The 20612-nt window shown below is 42.1% G+C and overlaps 1 protein-coding gene across 1 annotated transcript in view; it reads left to right on the top strand.

Moving 5' to 3' along the window:
- Positions 1-20612, top strand: part of mmp15a (matrix metallopeptidase 15a) — a 162993-nt gene that overhangs the window by 137836 nt on the left and 4545 nt on the right. The window contains exons 6-9 of the mRNA XM_084334407.1: positions 1630-2033; positions 3997-4135; positions 9273-9423; positions 12706-12821. Coding sequence (XP_084190533.1) covers positions 1630-2033; positions 3997-4135; positions 9273-9423; positions 12706-12821 — 810 coding nt within the window. The remainder of the gene's footprint in view (positions 1-1629; positions 2034-3996; positions 4136-9272; positions 9424-12705; positions 12822-20612) is intronic.

Below are 20612 nucleotides of genomic sequence, written 5' to 3'. Positions count from 1 at the left end.
TTCAGTTATACATAGTCTGATGTTTTCAGCAACTATTTTCTAACATGCATAATGTGTTTAGAAACAACTCTCTGAATTTGCTCTAAGAAATGTTTAAAACGTCCATTGCTCCCTTAACTTAATTGTAACAAACAAAATCTTGATTTGTTGTATTCTATACTCCAGATTAATAATGCATTCTGTTATTGGTTGTGATGACCCTATTTAGAACATATGAAATCATCTTGATAAATATGGGGAAATGTGGTCAGCCAGCTTCATTAAATGTATGATTATTTTCTTTCTTTGATTTCTTTGATCCGATTGCATTTTCACCACAAACACATCGCTCCAGGGTCCACTTGGAAACAGACAGAGACCTCTCTTTAGCAAACCAGAGTGCGTTGTTTGGTGCAGATCCAAGTTCAGTTTTTGTGTTCTCATCTCCACAAACAAACAGAGTTCCATTCGATCACACTAAACAAGGAAGGTGTTACGTCATGTGAAAAAAGTAGTATTTAATCTCTTCCCTGTGTTCAGTTAAGCCAACCTGAACCATGTCGAGGTGAATTGTATATGGGTTTATAATGTATGGTTTCTGGGCTGTGAAACGGCTGTGAAATGTGTTTTGAATCTAGGCAGTTCTAAATATTCTCAGCTGTATTTTTCGGAGTGTGTCCAAGTGCCATGTGTCAACCAGCACCAGTTGTTGTCAGTCTAGATTGCGTAACTCTCTCTCTCTCTCCTCTCTCACTCTCTCTCTCTCTCTTTCGTCCTCTGTGTGTGTGCATGTTTTCCTCTCCATAGCGACCAGTGGAGCTTTCTTTCCAAAGCAGTACAGTAACATTCAGTCCCTTGGGCTTGCAGCCACTGCAGTAAACGGACATTTCGACTTGCTATGTGCGTGTGTGCAATTCTGAGGGAGAGGAGAAGTAGATGAAGAGAGGTCAAAAGGAAAAGAAAGTATAGTGAGATAACACTTTAATGTCTCCAGGGAAGAAAGGCAGAGAGAGAGAGAGAGAGAGAGAGCGAGAGAGAGAGAGAGAGAGACAGATGTTGACACGAAGAGCCTTTGCATGAGAGAGAGAGACAGATGTTGACACAACGAGCCTTTGCATGAATAATAATAATTAATTGCATTCATGTAGCGCTTTTCTAGACACTCAAAGCTCTTTACAATGTAGGGTGGAAATGGCCTCCTTCACCACCACTGGTAGCACCCAACCTTGGGCTACGCAGGCTCAATGGCTACAATACACAGGCACCCGGCACACATCACACATCACAATGGCTGAACGGCTCAGGAGACAGGGATTGATATCAGTCAATTAAGCGGAAGGGATGATTAGGTGGCCTTGATGTCAGAGATCTGATTGGGAATTTGGCCAGGAACGTCAGGGATCGATAAGATCGAGAGAGTGTGAGAGAGAGAGAGAGAGAGAGAGAGAGAGAGAGAGAGAGAGAGAGAGAGAGAGAGAGAGAGGGGGAGAGAGAGAGGGGGAGAGAGAGAGAGAGAGGGGGAGAGAGAGAGAGCTCTGACATTTGTTCTCAATGGTACGTTTACATTCTGAAGGAATTATAGTATTATGTTATCTTAGCGTACAATAATAGCTCTGTGTTCAACTCATCTCTCCATCTTGTCGTCTGCAGGCCCGCCTCTCATCACCGATACTCCGCCCACATCTGTCCCTGACCCCGCCCCTAAGGACGACCCAGACGACGAGGTCACCATGTCCCTCCCTCCTCCCGAGCAAGACCCCACTCCCCCTCCCACAGACTCCCCACCCGAGGACACCGAAGACCTCCCGGTCGACCCGGATCCTAGCCTGACCCCGCACCTCCCCATCCCCAACCCCTCCTCTCCCCGGTCTGAGCCGGAACCCGTCACCCCTACCGTCGGGAGGGATGTCCCCCGTTCTCCACCGCCACCGCCGCCTCGGCCTCCCGCTCCCCCCCCCCGGCCCACCATGAAGCCTGATCACCAGACGCCCGACATCTGCGCCGGCGACTTCGATACGGTCACCATGCTGAGAGGGGAGATGTTTGTTTTCAAGGTGAGAAACTGAACCGATCTGCCGTAGGCTGGCAGGGGGATCGAATTAATATAGAAGATCCATTCTCATCATCTTTCTATTGTAAGGTGATTTAAAAGCATCTACCATACAAAAAACTTTTGTTATTGTAACATATTTATAACCGATAGCCGATAGGGCATACTCAGCTTACAGTCTATTCTTCTAATATTTTTATATTCATATTTCATTTTATTGCCTATATTAATGTCTTTCCTCATTACCCTGCCCATACCTGTACCTCCCCCGCCCCCCATGTTGCTATGATGCCCAAATTTCCCCAAGGGGATCAATAAAGCGATATCTTATCTTATCTTAAAAGCTTAGCCCTGCCAGCTAAATGCTAAAAGGATCTAAGAGAATCATCATAGATGTGTTTTCATTCTTTAATTAGCTGATGAGGCTCTACATACAATGACAAAAAGTATTATATGTCACAGTGTATTTAGAATCTTTGGTTACATTTCACATTTCTGTAGATGTTGCCTTAAGAAATATGCGAATAAAAAGCGTATATTGCCACCTACAACTCATAAATATAACTCAGGGATCTGTTTTGAATTATACCCAAAATGTATACAGTTAAAATACCTCAAATTGGGGATGTAATTAGTTACAGACCAAGAGATGGGATTGTATTGTTTCTATCTAAGCCGTAAGGGATTCAACCTTACTCTTATGCTATGCGGTTACCTGTGTTGTTTAATCACCTGTCATTTACCCTCATTTACTTTAAATCTGCATGGATGATTGTAGAGTACATGTTCACTGGGTCACAGTTACTTTGATGCACAATCAACAATCCTTTTATGATATCCCTGTAATCTCAGCGATATCTCTTTCATTCTTACAAATAGCTTGTCTTGTTACATTAGCTTTGATTTTTTTAACGTGTTTGACATAAAATAAGATAAGATAAGAAGAATGTTATTGTTCCCATAGGGATATTACTTATTTTTGTTCAAGGAACAATAGCTTTAGTGTTGGGACTGATCATTGTAAACCTTTATTTGGCATATGACGCGTAACAAGCGGACACTAGTCAACAAGCCAGTATTTTCTGGTGTTTTTACTACCCATGACCTAAGCAGGAAATTACATTTTAGATGTGTGAATTAATGGGATGTGGGGCTCCAGGGTCAGAATCCTACCTACAAAGCCATGCAGTGGGTAATGGCCCATGGGTAATTTAAAACAGGAATGTTCCTTTGACACACTAAACTTGTTTGTCCTGGGTCATTACTTCTGGTGTGGAGGAACCATGTCCTGGACAGCACAGACACAAACACATACTGACATGTGGCACGCGCTATCCTAACCTATCCTAACACATCCTAACCTACAGTATCCTAATCCATCCTAACCTACAGTATCCTAATCCATCCTAACCTACAGTATCCTAATCCATCCTAACCTACAGTATCCTAACCCATCTTAACCTACAGTATCCTAATCCATCTTAACCTACAGTATCCTAACCCATCTTAACCTACAGTATCCTAACCCATCCTAACCTACAGTATCCTAATCCATCTTAACCTACAGTATCCTAACCCATCTTAACCTACAGTATCCTAACCCATCCTAACCTACAGTATCCTAACCCATCCTAACCTACAGTATCCTAATCCATCTTAACCTACAGTATCCTAACCCATCTTAACCTACAGTATCCTAACCCATCCTAACCTACAGTATCCTAACACATCCTAACCCATCCTAACACATCCTAACTCATCCTAACCCATTTTAACCCAAACAGTCACCTCATCTCTCTCTCTCTCTCTCTCTCTCTCTCTCTCTCTCTCTCTCTCTCTCTCTCTCTCTCTCTCTCTCTCTCTCTCTCTCTCTCTCTCTCTCACACACACTCAAACACACACATGCACACACATGCACGCACACAGCATCTATAATACAAATGCTATATTGTCCATGTTTCCCTCAGGGTCGTTGGTTCTGGCGGGTTCGCAGAAACCAGGTCCTTGATAACTATCCCATGCCCATCTCTGTCTTTTGGGTCGGCCTTCCCACTGGCATCGATGCAGCCTACGAACGACACGATGGCAAATTTGTCTTCTTCAAAGGTCAGCTTAAACCTCTTTTCCTTCTGAATAATTAGTAGAAGTTGGTGAACGTCTCTGACACAATAACTGGACTCTATACTGTGTTTGAAGTGTCCGCTCTCTTTTGAGGCCACTTGATAGCCTTTTATGGATGAGTGCCTTGCTAAAGAGCACAATGTTGAGACTGGGAGCAGTTAATTTGTCAGACAATTGACCTATCTTAAACTGTGTTTGTCCGAGGGAAGCAACATTGGTGATTGGAGGATCAAGAGAAGAGGGCAGGTTTTGAGATTTCACTCATCTTTTTTTTGTATCTACTTTTTCTCCCCATTTTCTATTTTTCTCCCATCCCAATTTCATATTATCCAATTCTCCCCTCCCCTGTCTCGAACGTTGTTAGACCATGCCTCCCACTGGTCGGCTGCAATGTGGACCAAGCCTTGCATCACGTGTCCCCTCCGGTACACAAGGAGTCAGCTGTCTTTTCACCTGTACAGCGCAATCTCTCAGCGGTGAGGAGTAACGCGTGGGAGGCTCACGCTGCCCCTGTTGCTTCCTGATTCTGCTGTACAGGCGCACCAACCGACCTGTAGGAGTCGCTGTCCACAACGTCCGATCCCCACCCACCGGCTTTCCCACCCCCTAATACTGCCAATTGTATTAGTATGAACGACCAGCCAAGCCGGAAGCAACGCCGAGAGCTGGGCTCGAACCCAGCATATCCTGCCTTAGTGGCGAGCACCTTGCCCACTGCGCCACTTAGCCTCCCCAGGATTTCACTAATCTGTATCATATTTGCAGTCCATATGAAGGATAGACTGAACTGAGACCAAATAACTAAGTGTTTTCTCTCTAACGCAAATAACTATTTAAGAGATTTATCTAGAGCAAATAACTATTTAAGAGATTTATCTAGAGCAAATAACTATTTCACTGTTTTCTATAGAGCAAAGAATTATTTCAGTGTTTTCTATAGAGCAAATAGCTATTTCAGTGTTTTCTATAGAGCAAAGAACTATTTCAGTGTTTTCTATAGAGCAAAGAACTATTTTAGTGTTTTCTATAGAGCAAAGAACTATTTCAGTGTTTTCTATAGAGCAAATAATTATTTCAGTGTTTTCTATAGAGCAAAGAACTATTTCAGTGTTTTTTATAGAGCAAAGAACTATTTCAGTGTTTTCTATAGAGCAAAGAACTATTTTAGTGTTTTCTATAGAGCAAAGAACTATTTCAGTGTTTTCTATAGAGCAAAGAACTATTTCAATGTTTTATATTAAAGTGTAAGGTGGGGAATGAATCCTAAACATATGCTTTGATTTGAACTGTTCAGAATTGGTAGACAATGCAAAAGTTTTTCCTCCCAGCATGATTTTAGACCAAATGGTAATAATTCAACACAGCTATAAAACTCTGTCCAACACACACACACACACACACAGTTAAATACTCCTGCCTGTTAAAAAACTTCACCCTTGGCAAAATTACTTCACTGCTAAAACACGCGCACCAACCGACCTGTAGGAGTCGCTGTCCACAACGTCCGATCCCCACCCACCGGCTTTCCCACCCCCTAATACTGCCAATTGTATTAGTATGAACGACCAGCCAAGCCGGAAGCAACGCCGAGAGCTGGGCTCGAACCCAGCATATCCTGCCTTAGTGGCGAGCACCTTGCCCACTGCGCCACTTAGCCTCCCCCAGGATTTCACTAATCTGTATCATATTTGCAGTCCATATGAAGGATAGACTGAACTGAGACCAAATAACTAAGTGTTTTCTCTCTAACGCAAATAACTATTTAAGAGATTTATCTAGAGCAAATAACTATTTAAGAGATTTATCTAGAGCAAATAACTATTTCACTGTTTTCTATAGAGCAAAGAATTATTTCAGTGTTTTCTATAGAGCAAATAACTATTTCAGTGTTTTCTATAGAGCAAAGAACTATTTCAGTGTTTTCTATAGAGCAAAGAACAATTTTAGTGTTTTCTATAGAGCAAAGAACTATTTCAGTGTTTTCTATAGAGCAAATAATTATTTCAGTGTTTTCTATAGAGCAAAGAACTATTTCAGTGTTTTTTATAGAGCAAAGAACTATTTCAGTGTTTTCTATAGAGCAAAGAACTATTTCAGTGTTTTCTATAGAGCAAATAACTATTTCAGTGTTTTCTATAGAGCAAATAATTATTTCAGTGTTTTCTATAGAGCAAAGAACTATTTCAGTGTTTTTTATAGAGCAAAGAACTATTTCAGTGTTTTCTATAGAGCAAAGAACTATTTCAGTGTTTTCTATAGAGCAAAGAACTATTTTAGTGTTTTCTATAGAGCAAAGAACTATTTCAGTGTTTTCTATAGAGCAAAGAACTATTTCAATGTTTTATATTAAAGTGTAAGGTGGGGAATGAATCCTAAACATATGCTTTGATTTGAACTGTTCAGAATTGGTAGACAATGCAAAAGTTTTTCCTCCCAGCATGATTTTAGACCAAATGGTAATAATTCAACACAGCTATAAAACTCTGTCCAACACACACACACACACACACACACACACACACACACACACACACACACACACACACACACACACACACACACACACACACACACACACACACACACACACACACACACACACACACACACACACAGTTAAATACTCCTGCCTGTTAAAAAACTTCACCCTTGGCAAAATTACTTCACTGCTAAAACACTCTGAAATATGGCTGTGGATATTAGGAAGGGTGTTGAGTGTGGGTGTGTGTGTGTGTGTGTGTGTGTGTGTGTGTGTGTGTGTGTGTGTGTGTGAGTGTGAGTGTGTGCATGTCCATACACTACCTGTGTGTGTATTGTGTGTACTGTATGTGAATGTGTGTGTTTCTGGTGTCTTGTATGAGACTCGTGGGGTTTGGCTGCTGCAGCTGGTCCGTTACGACTCAGTCCAGACCAGACCAGCTCAGCTCCTCAACACACACACACACACACACACACACACACACACACACACACACACACACACACACACACACACACACACACACACACACACACACACACTAGGGTATGCCGAATATGAAAGTATACCATCATGGATCAATACAAAGGTATGGATATCGTCCACGATATATAAATATTGTTAAAATAACACCATAACTATATACATAATAGTAATATCACATTGTAATTTGTACTAGAAAGCTAAATACCATCGAATACTGCATAATACATAATACATACTGAAAACATTTGTTATTATGTTGTTATTATTATATTTTATATAATATTTTGGCTATATTGCCCTGCCCTATGACTCTCTCTCTTTCTCTCTTGTCTGGTTTGGTCTCCAAAGGTTTTTAGAACCAGAGCAAATACTTTCTAGCTACTGTAGGTGGACCGAGTGTGTGTGTGTGTGTGTGTGTGTGTGTGTGTGTGTGTGTGTGTGTGTGTGTGTGTGTGTGTGTGTGTGTGTGTGTGTGTGTGTGTGTGTGTGTGTGTGTGTGTGTGTGTGTGTGTGTGTGTGTGTGTGTGTGTGTGTGTGTGTGTGTGTGTGTGTGTGTGTGTGTGTGTGTGTGTGTGTGTGTGTGTGTGTGTGTGTGTGTGTGTGAGAGAGAGAGAGAGAGAGAGAGAGAGAGAGAGGGAGGGAGGGAGGGAGGGAGGGGGGTTGCTTCAGACTCCACTGCTCGGCTCCAGATGTTAAAGATGTTAATAGGATACTTTGACATTTTACATTTTTGTTGGTTATTCTCTTTAACCTCCATGGTCAGACAAAGGTTTATACATTACGTCATTTGTTTCCCCTAGAACGCTGTGTTTGCATTTCTTAGTGTTTCATGTTAAGACATGAGGGTTGCAGCTGCCTGTAAGCTTGGAGCTAGCAGCTCTCCCTGGTCTCATGGTGGAATGCCAACAATGCTCGCAAACACTTTCAGGGAAATCGAAGGACAAATGTAGAAACGTTTTTTCCACGCAACGCATGTCTGGTTAAGAAAAAACAGCCAACTAAAATCGAATTATTCATTATGATGGCCATTTTCCTCAAGAAGTCACTCATATTTATATAAACCCGCCTAAATATGAGTGAAAATGGCCATCATGATGAATAATTATTATATTATTATGTACGCTGCTGCTGGAAACACATGATGAAAACACTACTAATGCACTTTATGGGCTCGTGTAAAGAGGCCCGGGCATGTGGGCTGAGTCAGTTGCATTGGAATTAATAGGCAGCCATTGCAGTTAGGTGCCATTGTTGTAGTCAAGCCAAAGGATTTATAAGAAAGCTGGAAATGGCTTTCATTTGCAGTTTCTTATAAACTCCCTGCCTTGACTACAATCAGCCCCTTGTATACTGTACAATGCACCACAATGCATGTTTCAATTAGCAACCCAACTTTTTAATATAAAGGTAACAACTATCACCAAATATTACATTGTATTAATTCCATCTATTCACATTCTTCAGAATATATACTATCCTATATATGCTATTCTTGTTCACGTAGGCCTACTTATTTCCCTTGTACTTGTTTTCATGCACACGGGTCCTCTTATCTCCTTCATTCCAACCTGACACACGGTGGTTCGAACCCTCCTGTGCACCAGCTAGACAGCATGGCGTCGTGCTGCCGTGTGCTGGCCGGCTGCGGGGGTGGAAAGTAGCTCAACGTGAGAATGTGCGTCAGGTGACGTTGCAAGTATGGAATTCTTTGAGGAAAATAAGTGCTGGCAACGGTATGTGTGTAAATGTGCCTCTGGTCTCACTCTCTTCTTTTGTTCTGGATTGAAAGAATATATATGGGATTCATAAAGACTCCTATGTAGATAAGATAAAGATATTCCTTTGTTGATAACCCTTGGGTAAATTCTTAACAATGTACTGCTTGTCTCTTTATTCTGTTTCTCTCTGCAGAAGATACTGCGTGTATGTATTCACATTAAGCTGGAGAGCTGCTGCCTCAAACAGTCTCGTCTCCTCCTTCTCTTTTCTTGTCCTCCTTGACCATCTCTCCCTCTCTCTCTCTCTCTCTCTCTCTCTCTCTCTCTCTCTCTCTCTCTCTCTCTCTCTCTCTCTCTCTCTCTCTCTCTCTCTCTCTCTCTCTCTCTCTCTCTCTCTCTCTCTCTCTCTCTCTCTCTCTCTCTCTCTCTCTCTCTCCAGATGACAGGTATTGGCTGTTCAGGGAGGCTGACGTGCTCCCAGGTTACCCTCAGCCATTAGAGGAGTATGGACAGGGAGTTCCAACCAACAGGATAGACACAGCCATCTGGTGGGAGCCCACCGGATACACATACTTCTTCAGAGGGGACAGGTACACAAACACAAACCAGCCAGCGCACGAACACACACGTAACAAAAACACACAACAGCCTGCGCACATACACACTCTCCCTACCCATTCTTCCTATCTAATGCAGATATTATATTAGAATAGGAAATCTGCCCGTTGCACAAAGTGATAATTGCGTTAATTGCTCAGTGATAATTGGAGCAGACAGTTTTAGGAAAAAAAAAACAATAATCCCAATTTATCATCTCCAGTTGAACTCCTGGTATCAATTGCAATGCTTCAAGTACATCGTTAGGAGAGAAGGGATGAAAGGTGAACTGAGAAGCATGGTTGCTCAAATACATCCAGCATCCACAACATGTTTGTTAAAGGCTAGGCCAATTTTATTCTGATCAGAAAGTAAAATGAATGTGTGGGTAGTGAATTAGTGGTTTTGTTTTGGTTTGAGTTTACTGCCTTCCAAAGATTTGATGGGTTTGAGTGGGAGCTAGTAATTAGGTCTAAATAATAATTTGGCTTGGCTTTCCACACAGCACATTCACTTGTGATTTCTCTAAACGATCTAAAGGGTCTCCAGAGTGTCTGGCATGAGACCCTTTCTTTCCTTTCTTTACAGAGCTGATCGCTCATGTGGGAACCAGGGTTGACTCTGTGTTTTATTCTGAGTTTCTTGAATGGAGCGTGTCTTATTTCGCTATACATTGGTAGATACAGTACAGGGTTTTATCACGGTTGTGTAATTGAACCCATATGCAGACAAGGAGGGACGGTAGGCAGAGCTGGTCAAAACCCAATATGGGTATACTATATTTAATAGAGTAGTCAAGAGTCCAGGCATGGGTCGGTACACAGGGTTGTTGTAATGTCCAGGATATACACGGAGACATGAAAGTCAGACAGACTGGGTAATAATAGGAGCAGCGTCTCCAGATCTTCACCGTACAGGCTAGGAGAGAGGATGAGAATAGAGATTAGGACAAGGTCGATGAACAAGAGATCCAGGCGAACAATTTAAGCAACAGAGTGGAGAACAAGAACATAGTAACGTGACTAACGTGGTACGAGAGTTTACGATCTGACAGCTGCTCCACGTCTGAGGTGGGTTTATATACCAAACTGTGGTACGCGTACCACTAGTGGTACTTGGTGGTACTGCTGGTGGTACTGCTGGTGGTACTTGAAAACATTTCCAAAAAAGCAAAAAAAAAAGATTATTTTTTATCTTTTTTGCAGTCAGGCCACTGAACTTAGAAGCAGGCCAGGCCAGTGTTTCTGGTTGCGGTGGCGCGATAGTTAGATAATCTAAGTGGGGAACAACCAGGAGATCACTGTGACAGAGAGTAATGCAGTCTAAACAGTCATAAATCTTTAATTCAACTTCAGCCCTGATCATAACCATTTATTTTTAGATTTTTTTTGTAATTGCTGCTAATCATTGACACATGCCTAGCCTGTAATAATCCCCCCCAGAAATATTTACTTTGCATTTGATATATTGAAAATATTTTACTTTTTGTGTGTTTTCTTTTTAACAATAATTTGTGATGCCATCACACAAACTGGCATTTAAAGGGTAAACATTAAAAAATTTATTGAATATGTGTTTTCTTTTCTTTTTTACAATAATTTGTGATGCCCATCGCAAACACTGGCATTTAACTCTTTAAATGCCATGCCTGGTTTTCCATTTTACCGCTTGAATGCCACCATCCGCGCCAATGTTAACGTTAATATCGCCTAATCTATGTTTTAAATTATGGCTATGTGTCTAATCTGCCCATCGCATTATCAAAGACTATGTTCCAGACAGTGCTGTGAAGGCAGATTGTTTTTTTATCGCGTCGTTGCCGTTTCAGAGCAGTTAGAAAAGCCCCCGTTTTGATATAAAAAACAACTCATTCTGGAGCATTCTATGAAAATCGTCTTTTAGTGGAATATTCCACAACGTTGATATTCGTCTGCCTTTTTATGAATCGTTTTCAAATAAACGCTAGATGATCAATATTATACGTGCACGCACGCACATTACGGCCGCGCGCGGACAATCGCCTTGTTGATTTCCTCTCGGACTTTTACAGTGAAAACGAAAGAAGAGATTTCACAAAACAGCTTATAACTTCATCAAAATTACTCTGATTATCCTACCACTGATAACATAGAGTCCTTACCTGACATCAGATGGTATCCAACTGGTATATTCCAATTCCTGATCACCATTCGAAAAAATCGATACGTGTATGGATCCAACGCGACACAGTGGTTCTCCATGATCCGCGGAGATCTGAGGCTCCAGAATGAACTCTAGTAACCCCGGCTGGATCAGTGAACTGGAAAATGTGGAGTACCGGATTTTTTTCCCCATTCATTTTCATTGAGTCCATTCCAAAATCACTTATGTCATCTGGGAGACGACAGGGGGCGCTTTTTTCCACAGTGATCACCGGCGCAGCTCGGCAATACTCGGGTAGGCTCGGGTGATGCAATAATTTTTCAGATCGCAAAAAAAAAAAAAAAAAAAAAATTCCGAGAAATCTCGTGAGTGGCTAGCAACCACCTATAAAAAAACACGAGAAATCTCGTGAGTGGCACTGAAAGAGTTAAAGGGTAAAAATTTAAATATTCCTGCACCAGAATGCAGGAAATTAAGTTTTTGTAACAAAATAATTGTGTGTGTGTGTGTGTGTGTGTGTGTGTGTGTGTGTGTGTGTGTGTGTGTGTGTGTGTGTGTGTGTGTGTGTGTGTGTGAGAGAGAGAGAGAGAGAGAGAGAATGACGGACAATTGCTTGCTGTGTGAGAGAGAGAGAGAGAGAGAGAGAGAGTGAGAGAGAGAGAGAGAGAATTAAGTACATTTGCTGAAATACAGTTCTTAATTTTCTCACTTACTATGTGAGAATGTTAGTTCTGTGGAAGCGTTTGCTAGTTCTAGTGCTATCCCTTTGTACATTGTGGCTGTGTCTGACAAAAGTTAACAATAAATAATGGTATTAGGAATACATTTGCCTCCTGTGTGAACTGTGCATAGCTGAATAGACTGTATTTTAACGCCGGTCATATGGTGGTACTTGGAGAGCCAGCTACGTTCTCAGGTGGTACTTGGTGTAAAAAGTTTGAGAACCACTGATATACCATGATGTACTCTGCCTCCAGACTGCAGATCAGCTGCCTCGTGACGCACCATCTGTAACTAACTAATATAAGATAATGAGCGGTAGAGTGGGGAAGAGAACAGAGAGAGGCAGGAGTGCTGACATGGTAGAACCATGACAGGTTTACCCACAGTGTCTGTTATCTCTCTCTGCGTAGGTACTGGCGTTACCACGAGGAAACGCGCAAAACTGACACAGACTATCCCAAACCCATCAGCAGATGGGGTCAGATCCCGGCCGCGCCCCGAGGAGCCTTCCTCAGTGATGACGGAGGTAAGCTATAAATCAAGTCAAATATCCGGGTATATATAATAATAATAATAATAATAATAATAATAATAATAATAATAATAATAATAATAATAATACACTTTATTTGTATAGCACCTTCCATACAAGAATTGTAGCTCAAACTGCTTCACAGCAGTAAAAATAGACAGGCATAAAATGTGCACAAAATTGGCAGATAAAGAGCAATGCATAAAGTGCAAACATAAAACAAGCATAAAATAGACAAAGTCAAGAGGCATATAACATTAAATCACATAGTTTTTCACATTAGGATCTAACATCTTAACACTTTGAGTGCCAGCCATGAGAAATCTCGTTAGTTCATGCCATGCGTTGAGTGCCAAGAACGAGAAATCTCGTTATTTAATCGTAATTTTTTTAATTATCGATTTCAATACATTTTTCATCAATCTAGCCTCACGTTACCAGTGGGGATCTGTCTGAGCTCGAACAGGGAAAATACCGCCCCCTATTGTCTCTCCGGATGGTATTGCACCCATTGGATTGGACTGAATGAAATGGATGGGGAAAAAAGAGTCCGGAATCCACATTTTAATTGTCAGGCATGTAACCGGAGACGATCCCACTCATTGCAGAGCCGCAGAACAGCGTGGAATATGTGTTACCAGTACCCAGCATTGGATCAATAAACACGATCGATATTTGGAATGGCGATCAGGAATTGGAATAATCTTTTTGGAGAACATCTGATCTGAGGTAAGGAATCTATTTTACCAGTCTTGGGATAATCAGATTTTTTTTCACCTATATCTCAGCGTGTCCCATATGTGTGTGTGTGGCTGTGAGTGTGTGTGTGCTGATCAGGAAATAAGATACCGTAATCGATTTTTCAGCCCGCTTCTCTAGCGTGCATAAGTACACATATACTATCGATAATCTAGTGTTTATTTGAAAACGATTCATAAATAGGCCGAAAAATGACAACGTGTTTTGTGTATTCCAGTAAAGCGCGATTCCTGCAGAATGTTTTTATTTTTTTCTGGAAAAAACGAGCGTTTTTCAAAATGGTGTAAAACGGAAATGAACCGATTAAAAAACAATCCGTTTCGACAATGTTGACTGCAAACAAGTCATTGATAAGCGACGGGCGTATTAGACACATAGCCATAATTTAAGATATAGTTTACGCGTTCGCAAATGTGATCGCCCTCCCATTGACTACAGCGCTGGCACTTGAGCACTATTTCTGGTGCCCCCTGCTGGCACTCAAAGTGTTAATAGGCCTCTTTGTAGGGCTGGGCGATATATCGAGTATACTCTATGTATCGCGGATGTTCTACGTGAGATGTAGTAAATTACTATATCGTGAACATCGAGTACATGTTGTCACGTGATATGAGACTTGCTTTAGTGCAGAGCGTTCCTCTCATCATTATAGATAGCCCCTTTTGTGACTGCACTCGGTACATCACAGTCACAAAAGGGGCTACATTATAGACAGACCAGCGCGGACCTTAAATGACATGCAATTGTAATTTCATTACACAGACCAGCGCGGACCTTCAATGACATGCAATATAATTGTCGACGCAAGCAATGGGCTAACGTTAGCTGCTAAGTTAAACCATAAATAGGGTTAGCTCTAGCGTTAGCTCTCGTTAGCTCTTAGCATTAGCTCTAGCGTTAGCTCCTAGCTGTTAACCATGGAAGCGTTCAAAGCGGACTCCACTACACTAGTTCCATTCGTGAGAAAAGGGGGTGGGTTATATTGACGACGCTTAACAACAGAGGTTTAAAGATAACTTCATATTTATTGGTTATTCGTTTCTTGCATCCAGTTTCAATCTCCATGTGTTCAACTTCCTGTGTTTACATTCGAGTGTGACATCATCGCCTACGGCAGCTTATACGCTCAAAACGCAAACGTGTTCTCTCTCTCTCTCTCTCTCTCTCTCTCTCTCTCTCTCTCTCTCTCTCTTCAATGATTTAAAGTAGCCAAACGTTACAGTATAAATACTAACTGGATAGTTGATGATATAAACATTTCATTTCATTATCTGAAATATTCTAAAATCATTAAGTCTGCTATAACTATAAGCCATTATCCCTTTGTGTGATTATTGTTTTCTCACAGTAGTGTATATGTATATATATAATATATATATATGTGTGTGTGTGTGTGTGTTTGGCTAAAGTGGATAGAAAACACAGTACTGTGCAAAAGTCTTAGGCACCCAATAGTTTTTATATAAAATTGTCTTAGATGTAAATAATTTTTTTTATTAGTGTGTCAGTAGACTACTCTTAGTACATTTTCATTTAATAATTTTTTTAATTCATGGTTTAATAATGCAAACATATTTTGCAGGGACTTATTATAATCATCATATTGGCGTGACTGTATGCATCAAAGGGTTAAATCAAGCATTTTTAAGTGCTTTAGAGGAAATGTCAAAATATCGCGATATATATCGTGTATCGTGATATGGCCAAAAAATATCGCAATATCATTTAGAGGCCGTATCGCCCAGCCCTACCTCTTTGTTTACGGTTTGATTATCACTGATACACAGAAAATAGACATATAAAATCATGAAATTGGCAGATACACATAAGAAAAAACAAAGTGCTTCAGCACAGCAGTATTTTAGATGTTTAGAGCTGTCAGAGCCATAGGTCTTTTTCATATACTCATTATTTTCCCATATATATACAAACCTTCCGATTACCAGACGGCCGCTCTACCTCCTGAGCCACTGTCACCCAATATAGGGCTTGGGAATAAAATTTCTGGGGCAAATGTTACGGGATCCCATTGCCTGTGTGTTGTCAGGTGGATTTCTGTGGTTAAACGATGGTCTGGAAATCTTGTTGTACAAAAATCTGCCACAGAAAATTGCACAACCATCGTGGAAGAAACCACAGCCCCTCTTTTTCCTCTGTCAGTCCCTCTGTTTTTGTACATTCTGCAGTTTTAGTGATTTATCAGTGCTGATTTCTCAAATTGATATCAGCAATCCTGGTCAAAGTGGCGACAGGCGTCCGTAGCAATGTAGCAATGTAGCAATGCAGCAATGTAACGCCCACTTCCAGAGCCCTAGATTCAGTTCTACATTAGTAATTAGGGCTGAGTATCAATAAACAATAGCTATTGGTACTGTATCAATTGTTGGTATATTGATATAGACATCAAGGCATCAAAAGGTGCAGAATGGTAGCTAAATCAAATGATTCTGTGCAAATGGCCTGATGTGTCTAAGGCATAATGAGATGAGCTTTTTACAAGACAAAGTAAGGTTTGCGATAATATTCAGTACTGAAATAGGCATTGGCATTGGCATTTCAATAATATCCAATATCTACCCCTTTCACTCTATAAAATATATAATTTTCCTGGCTGACCCCTTCACGACGGCAAACCTGACAGAGGAAGGAGCGAAAATAGATATTTAAATAGTAGCTGAAAGCATGGGCTGATGATTCACCATGGAAGGACGATGGATTAGCAGAGTAGAATGAGGAGGAAAGATGGAAGAGAGGGAGGAAGAGGATATGAGAGAGAGAGATGGAAGGAGGTAAAGGAGAGGAGAGAGAGAGATGAATGGAAGGATGGAAGAGGGAGGAATGAAAGCGTAGAAAGCTGAGATAAAGGAGATGAGAGAGAGATTGATGGATGGAGGGGAGGACTGAAATGGTAGAAGAGTGAGGTGGAGGAGAAGAGAGGACATATGAGGAAGGAGTGAAATAGGAGACGAGTACGAATGGAGCAACAAGAACAGAGAGAGATGAAAGGAGTAGGGGGAATGAGAGGGAGATAAACAGAGAGCCGGGAAAATAAATAAAGATGGGATGAAAATGAAAGACAAAGAGTGAGTGAAAGAGAGAGGGGGTAAGAGAGAGAGGGGGGAGGGATAGGGAGATAATGAGAGAATGTACGTTTCCCATGTCAATAAAGCCCATTTTAATTGAAGTGAGAGAGAGAGGGAGAGAATGAGATAATGTATGTTTCCCATGTCAATAAAGCCCATTTGAATTGAATTGAATAGAGAGAGAGAGAGAGAGAGAGAGAGAGAGAGAGAGAGAGAGAGAGAGAGAGAGAGAGAGAGAGAGAGAGAGAGAGAGAGGCAGACCTGGCTCCCAAGCGAAGACAGACTATGCACCCACTGCACACAAGATGAGGTGGAAACCGAGCTCCACTTCTTAACAACCTGCCCCATATACTTCCAACAAATTGCAAACACCCAAAGAGACTTTGAAAACATGGACAATAACTCAAAACTCCCATACCTACTGGGAGAAATACAAGAATGTGCAAACACAGCAGCAAGATTTGTGAGCTGCTGTGACAAGAAAAGGACATCCAGCGGAATGCAACCACCATAAAGACTGTACAAGAAATTCCGTCTGTAATGTACTGATTTCTTTTGTTTTATCTGTTTGATTGTTTTGTTTTGTTTGGCTTTGGCAATGTAAATGTATGTTTCCCATGTCAATAAAGCCCATTTGAATTGAATTGAATTGAATTGAATTGAATTGAATTGAATTGAATTGAATTGAATTGAATTGAGAGAGAAAGAGCGAGAGAGAGAGAGAGAGAGAGAGAGAGAGAGAGAGAGAGAGAGAGACCTCTGGTTTTGGAGATTGGCCCATCCATTCTCTGGAAAGGACATTCCTAATGCAGACACTGGGCTGCAGCCAGACCTCATCTCCACCCAAACTAAACTAATGGTTTAGTTGCACTACAGAGCCGACCAGGGCCGACCAGGGACACATGCGTTATTTATACCATTCGGTTTCCACGTTCAAATTGAAAATGAAATTGTGATTTGTTTTGCATCTTGTTGGGCAACAGAGAGGATTTTCCACTAGATTCATATTGAATAAATATTACTTTGTGTAGTAAATATGTGTTACCGTTGGCATCGACTCAGGTCCGGGGTCTGGCTCCACTTGGCTCTGCTGTGGAAGAGTTTGTTAATAGTGGACGGTTCAGAAAACAACTGACAGAGTGAAGGTCACCAAGTTAATAAAAAAAAACAAAGGAGCTGAGTCTGCAGTTTCAAATCTTCAAAAAAGCTTAAAAATGTATTTGTTTGTTTGTACAGTGATTTACACGATTCTTGTATATATGAGTTAGAAGAAGAACAAGCACAAAACCGTTTACATTTGATTTAACCTTTATTTAACCAGGCAGGTCAATAAGGAATTCTTTACACAATTTACAATGACGGCCTGGCAATGGCCTGGCTACCTGCGCAAAAGTGCGCATGCATCCGACAAAATGTCCCTGCCAGGTCGTCAGTGAGTGAGTGAGTGAGTGAGTGAGTGAGGGAGAGGAGGGAGGGAGGGAGGGAGTGAGTGAGTGAGGGAGGGAGGGAGGGAGGGAGGGAGGGAGGGAGGGAGGGAGGGAGGGAGGGAGGGAGGGAGGGAGGGAGGGAGTGAGGGAGGGAGGGAGTGAGTGAGTGAGTGATCCCAATTTGCCATGCACAGGCAGTCCTGTGGAGAACAGAGAAATAGACGGTGTCTATTGTGGTTCATGGATTTTTTTCAGTCCATTTTGAGACTTTTCAGTTCATGTACACAAACAGTTAATATTAAAATTGCATCATGATCTCTTATGGAACCTATGGACGGTTTCCATCCAGGCCCTCATCAAAGTCTTTTAATAGGCAAACTGCCCGTTTCATGTTTTAGCAAGTCCAGGCAATCCTCCAGCCAAGAGAAGCAGGCTGGTTCATACTCCGACCAGTTTAACCCTTCTGTAGTGTGATAGTAAAGGGTTAACCTTCTGTAGTGTGGCAGTGAATGGGTTAACACACCTGTATTGTTGCAGTGAAAGGGTTAACCATTTGGTAGTGTGGCAGTGAAAGGGTTAAAATAATTAGTCTTTTGGTGGATAAACAACACGATGTCCAGAGCCAGTTAACAGTAACTCCCAGCGCTATTATCTGGTTCTTGGCGCAGCAGACATGCTATGGGACATACAGGGGGATTAGGGACATTATACTTCTAACCAGAATGTTTGAACAGCTGGTCGTTCCCAAAGCAGATGAGAAGTAATGAGCCTCGACAGCACACATCTGTGCCAGGCCGGCATACATCTAGGTGTTTGTTGTCCATCTTGGATAATCTAACAGGGGTAATATATATACTCTGAATCTTGCATTGTATAATCCTAAATATCACACATTTAGATGATGTCAAAGCCGATCTCCAAATTGTACTCCACGAGAAGTTGAACAAACGTATAAAGCAATCGAGAAGGTCATCTTAAGATACAGCTAAAAGTGATTGAATGCAAATGTGGGGTTTATTCACAGACATTCATGAAGAGTTTGATTTATAGATCGAAAATAATCATATTTTACTAGTTCCTAATGTAAGCAAACTCTTTACAGCCATATGATTATAAAAGTCCTATTTACCTGTCTAGTCTAGTCTCATCTACTGTCTTGTTAACTAGTCAGTCAACTGTCAGTTCTATGCACATTGTATCTTACTACCTCTTATGCACTGTGCCGCCTAGCCCCTTACGTGACTGCGATCTGCAAGCCAGGGGCTTGCAGATAGCAGTCACGTAAGGGGCTATGTGCCGCCTAGACTCATTACATCAACACTGTAGATGAGAACTATTTTATTGCACTATTTTACTCTGTCTATTCTATTTTACTCTTTTATTACTGTCTATTTTAAAATGGCCATATAATCAAACCTTAAACAAAGAGACTTATTAAGATGTTAGACCCTTGAACGTGCTGTATCCAACCAACTTACTGCTTATCTCTTACAGAATGACCTCCTAGACCCTAATCAGTCAGGCTTCAGGACTGGTCACTCCACAGAGACAGCCCTCATTGCGGTCACAGAGGCACTTCACTTAGCAAAAGCGAAAGGCCTCTCCTGTCCTGATTCTCCTAGATCTATCTGCAGCCTTCGACACAGTCAACCACCAGATCCTCCTCGCGGCCCTCGCAGGAATGGGAGTGGCTGGCTCTGCGCTGACATGGTTGTCATCATACCTCAATGACCGCTCCTACCAAGTGTCATGGAGAGGGACCCTGTCGGCCACCCGCCCCCTGCGGACGGGTGTCCCCCAGGGCTCGGTTTTAGGACCCCTTCTCTTCTCCCTCTACACTAAATCACTGGGTAACATTATCACGTCTCATGGCTTCTCCTACCACTGTTATGCCGACGATACTCAACTCTTCCTCTCCTTCCCTCCCTCAGATATCCACGTCTCTGAGCGGATCTCGGCCTGTCTGTCCGACATCTCCGCCTGGATGACGACCAACCACCTCAAACTGAACCTAAGCAAAACAGAATTGCTCCACCTGCCGGCCAAATCCTCCCCCCTGACCGACCTTTCCATCACAGTCGAGAATGCAGCTGTGACCGCGTCCCCGACCGCCAAGAACCTTGGTGTTGTCCTCGACGACCAGTTGAACTTCTCTGCTCACATCGCAGCGACAACCAGAACCTGCCGATTCCTCCTGAGCAACGTCAGAAGGATACGCCCCTTCCTGACAAAAGAAGCCACCCAACTCCTCGTCCAATCAACAGTCATCTCCCGCCTCGACTACTGCAACGCACTGCTCGCTGGCCTCCCGGCCACTGCCACTAAGCCTCTTCAACTCATTCAGAACGCAGCGGCCCGCCTGATCTCAAACCTACCGAAGTCGGCCCATGTCACCCCACTTCTTAGGGACCTGCACTGGCTCCCCATTGCTGCACGAATCCGCTTCAAGGCCCTCGACCTAGCATACCGTGCGGCAAAGGGAACTGCTCCCGCCTACCTCCGGTCAATGGTCTCTA

This window comes from Notolepis coatsorum (genome assembly GCF_963971535.1).
Source record: "Notolepis coatsorum genome assembly, chromosome: 18".
Taxonomy (NCBI): domain Eukaryota; kingdom Metazoa; phylum Chordata; class Actinopteri; order Aulopiformes; family Paralepididae; genus Notolepis; species Notolepis coatsorum.
Note: the sequence above shows the minus strand (reverse complement) of the source record. Positions and strands in the feature narration are given on the sequence as shown.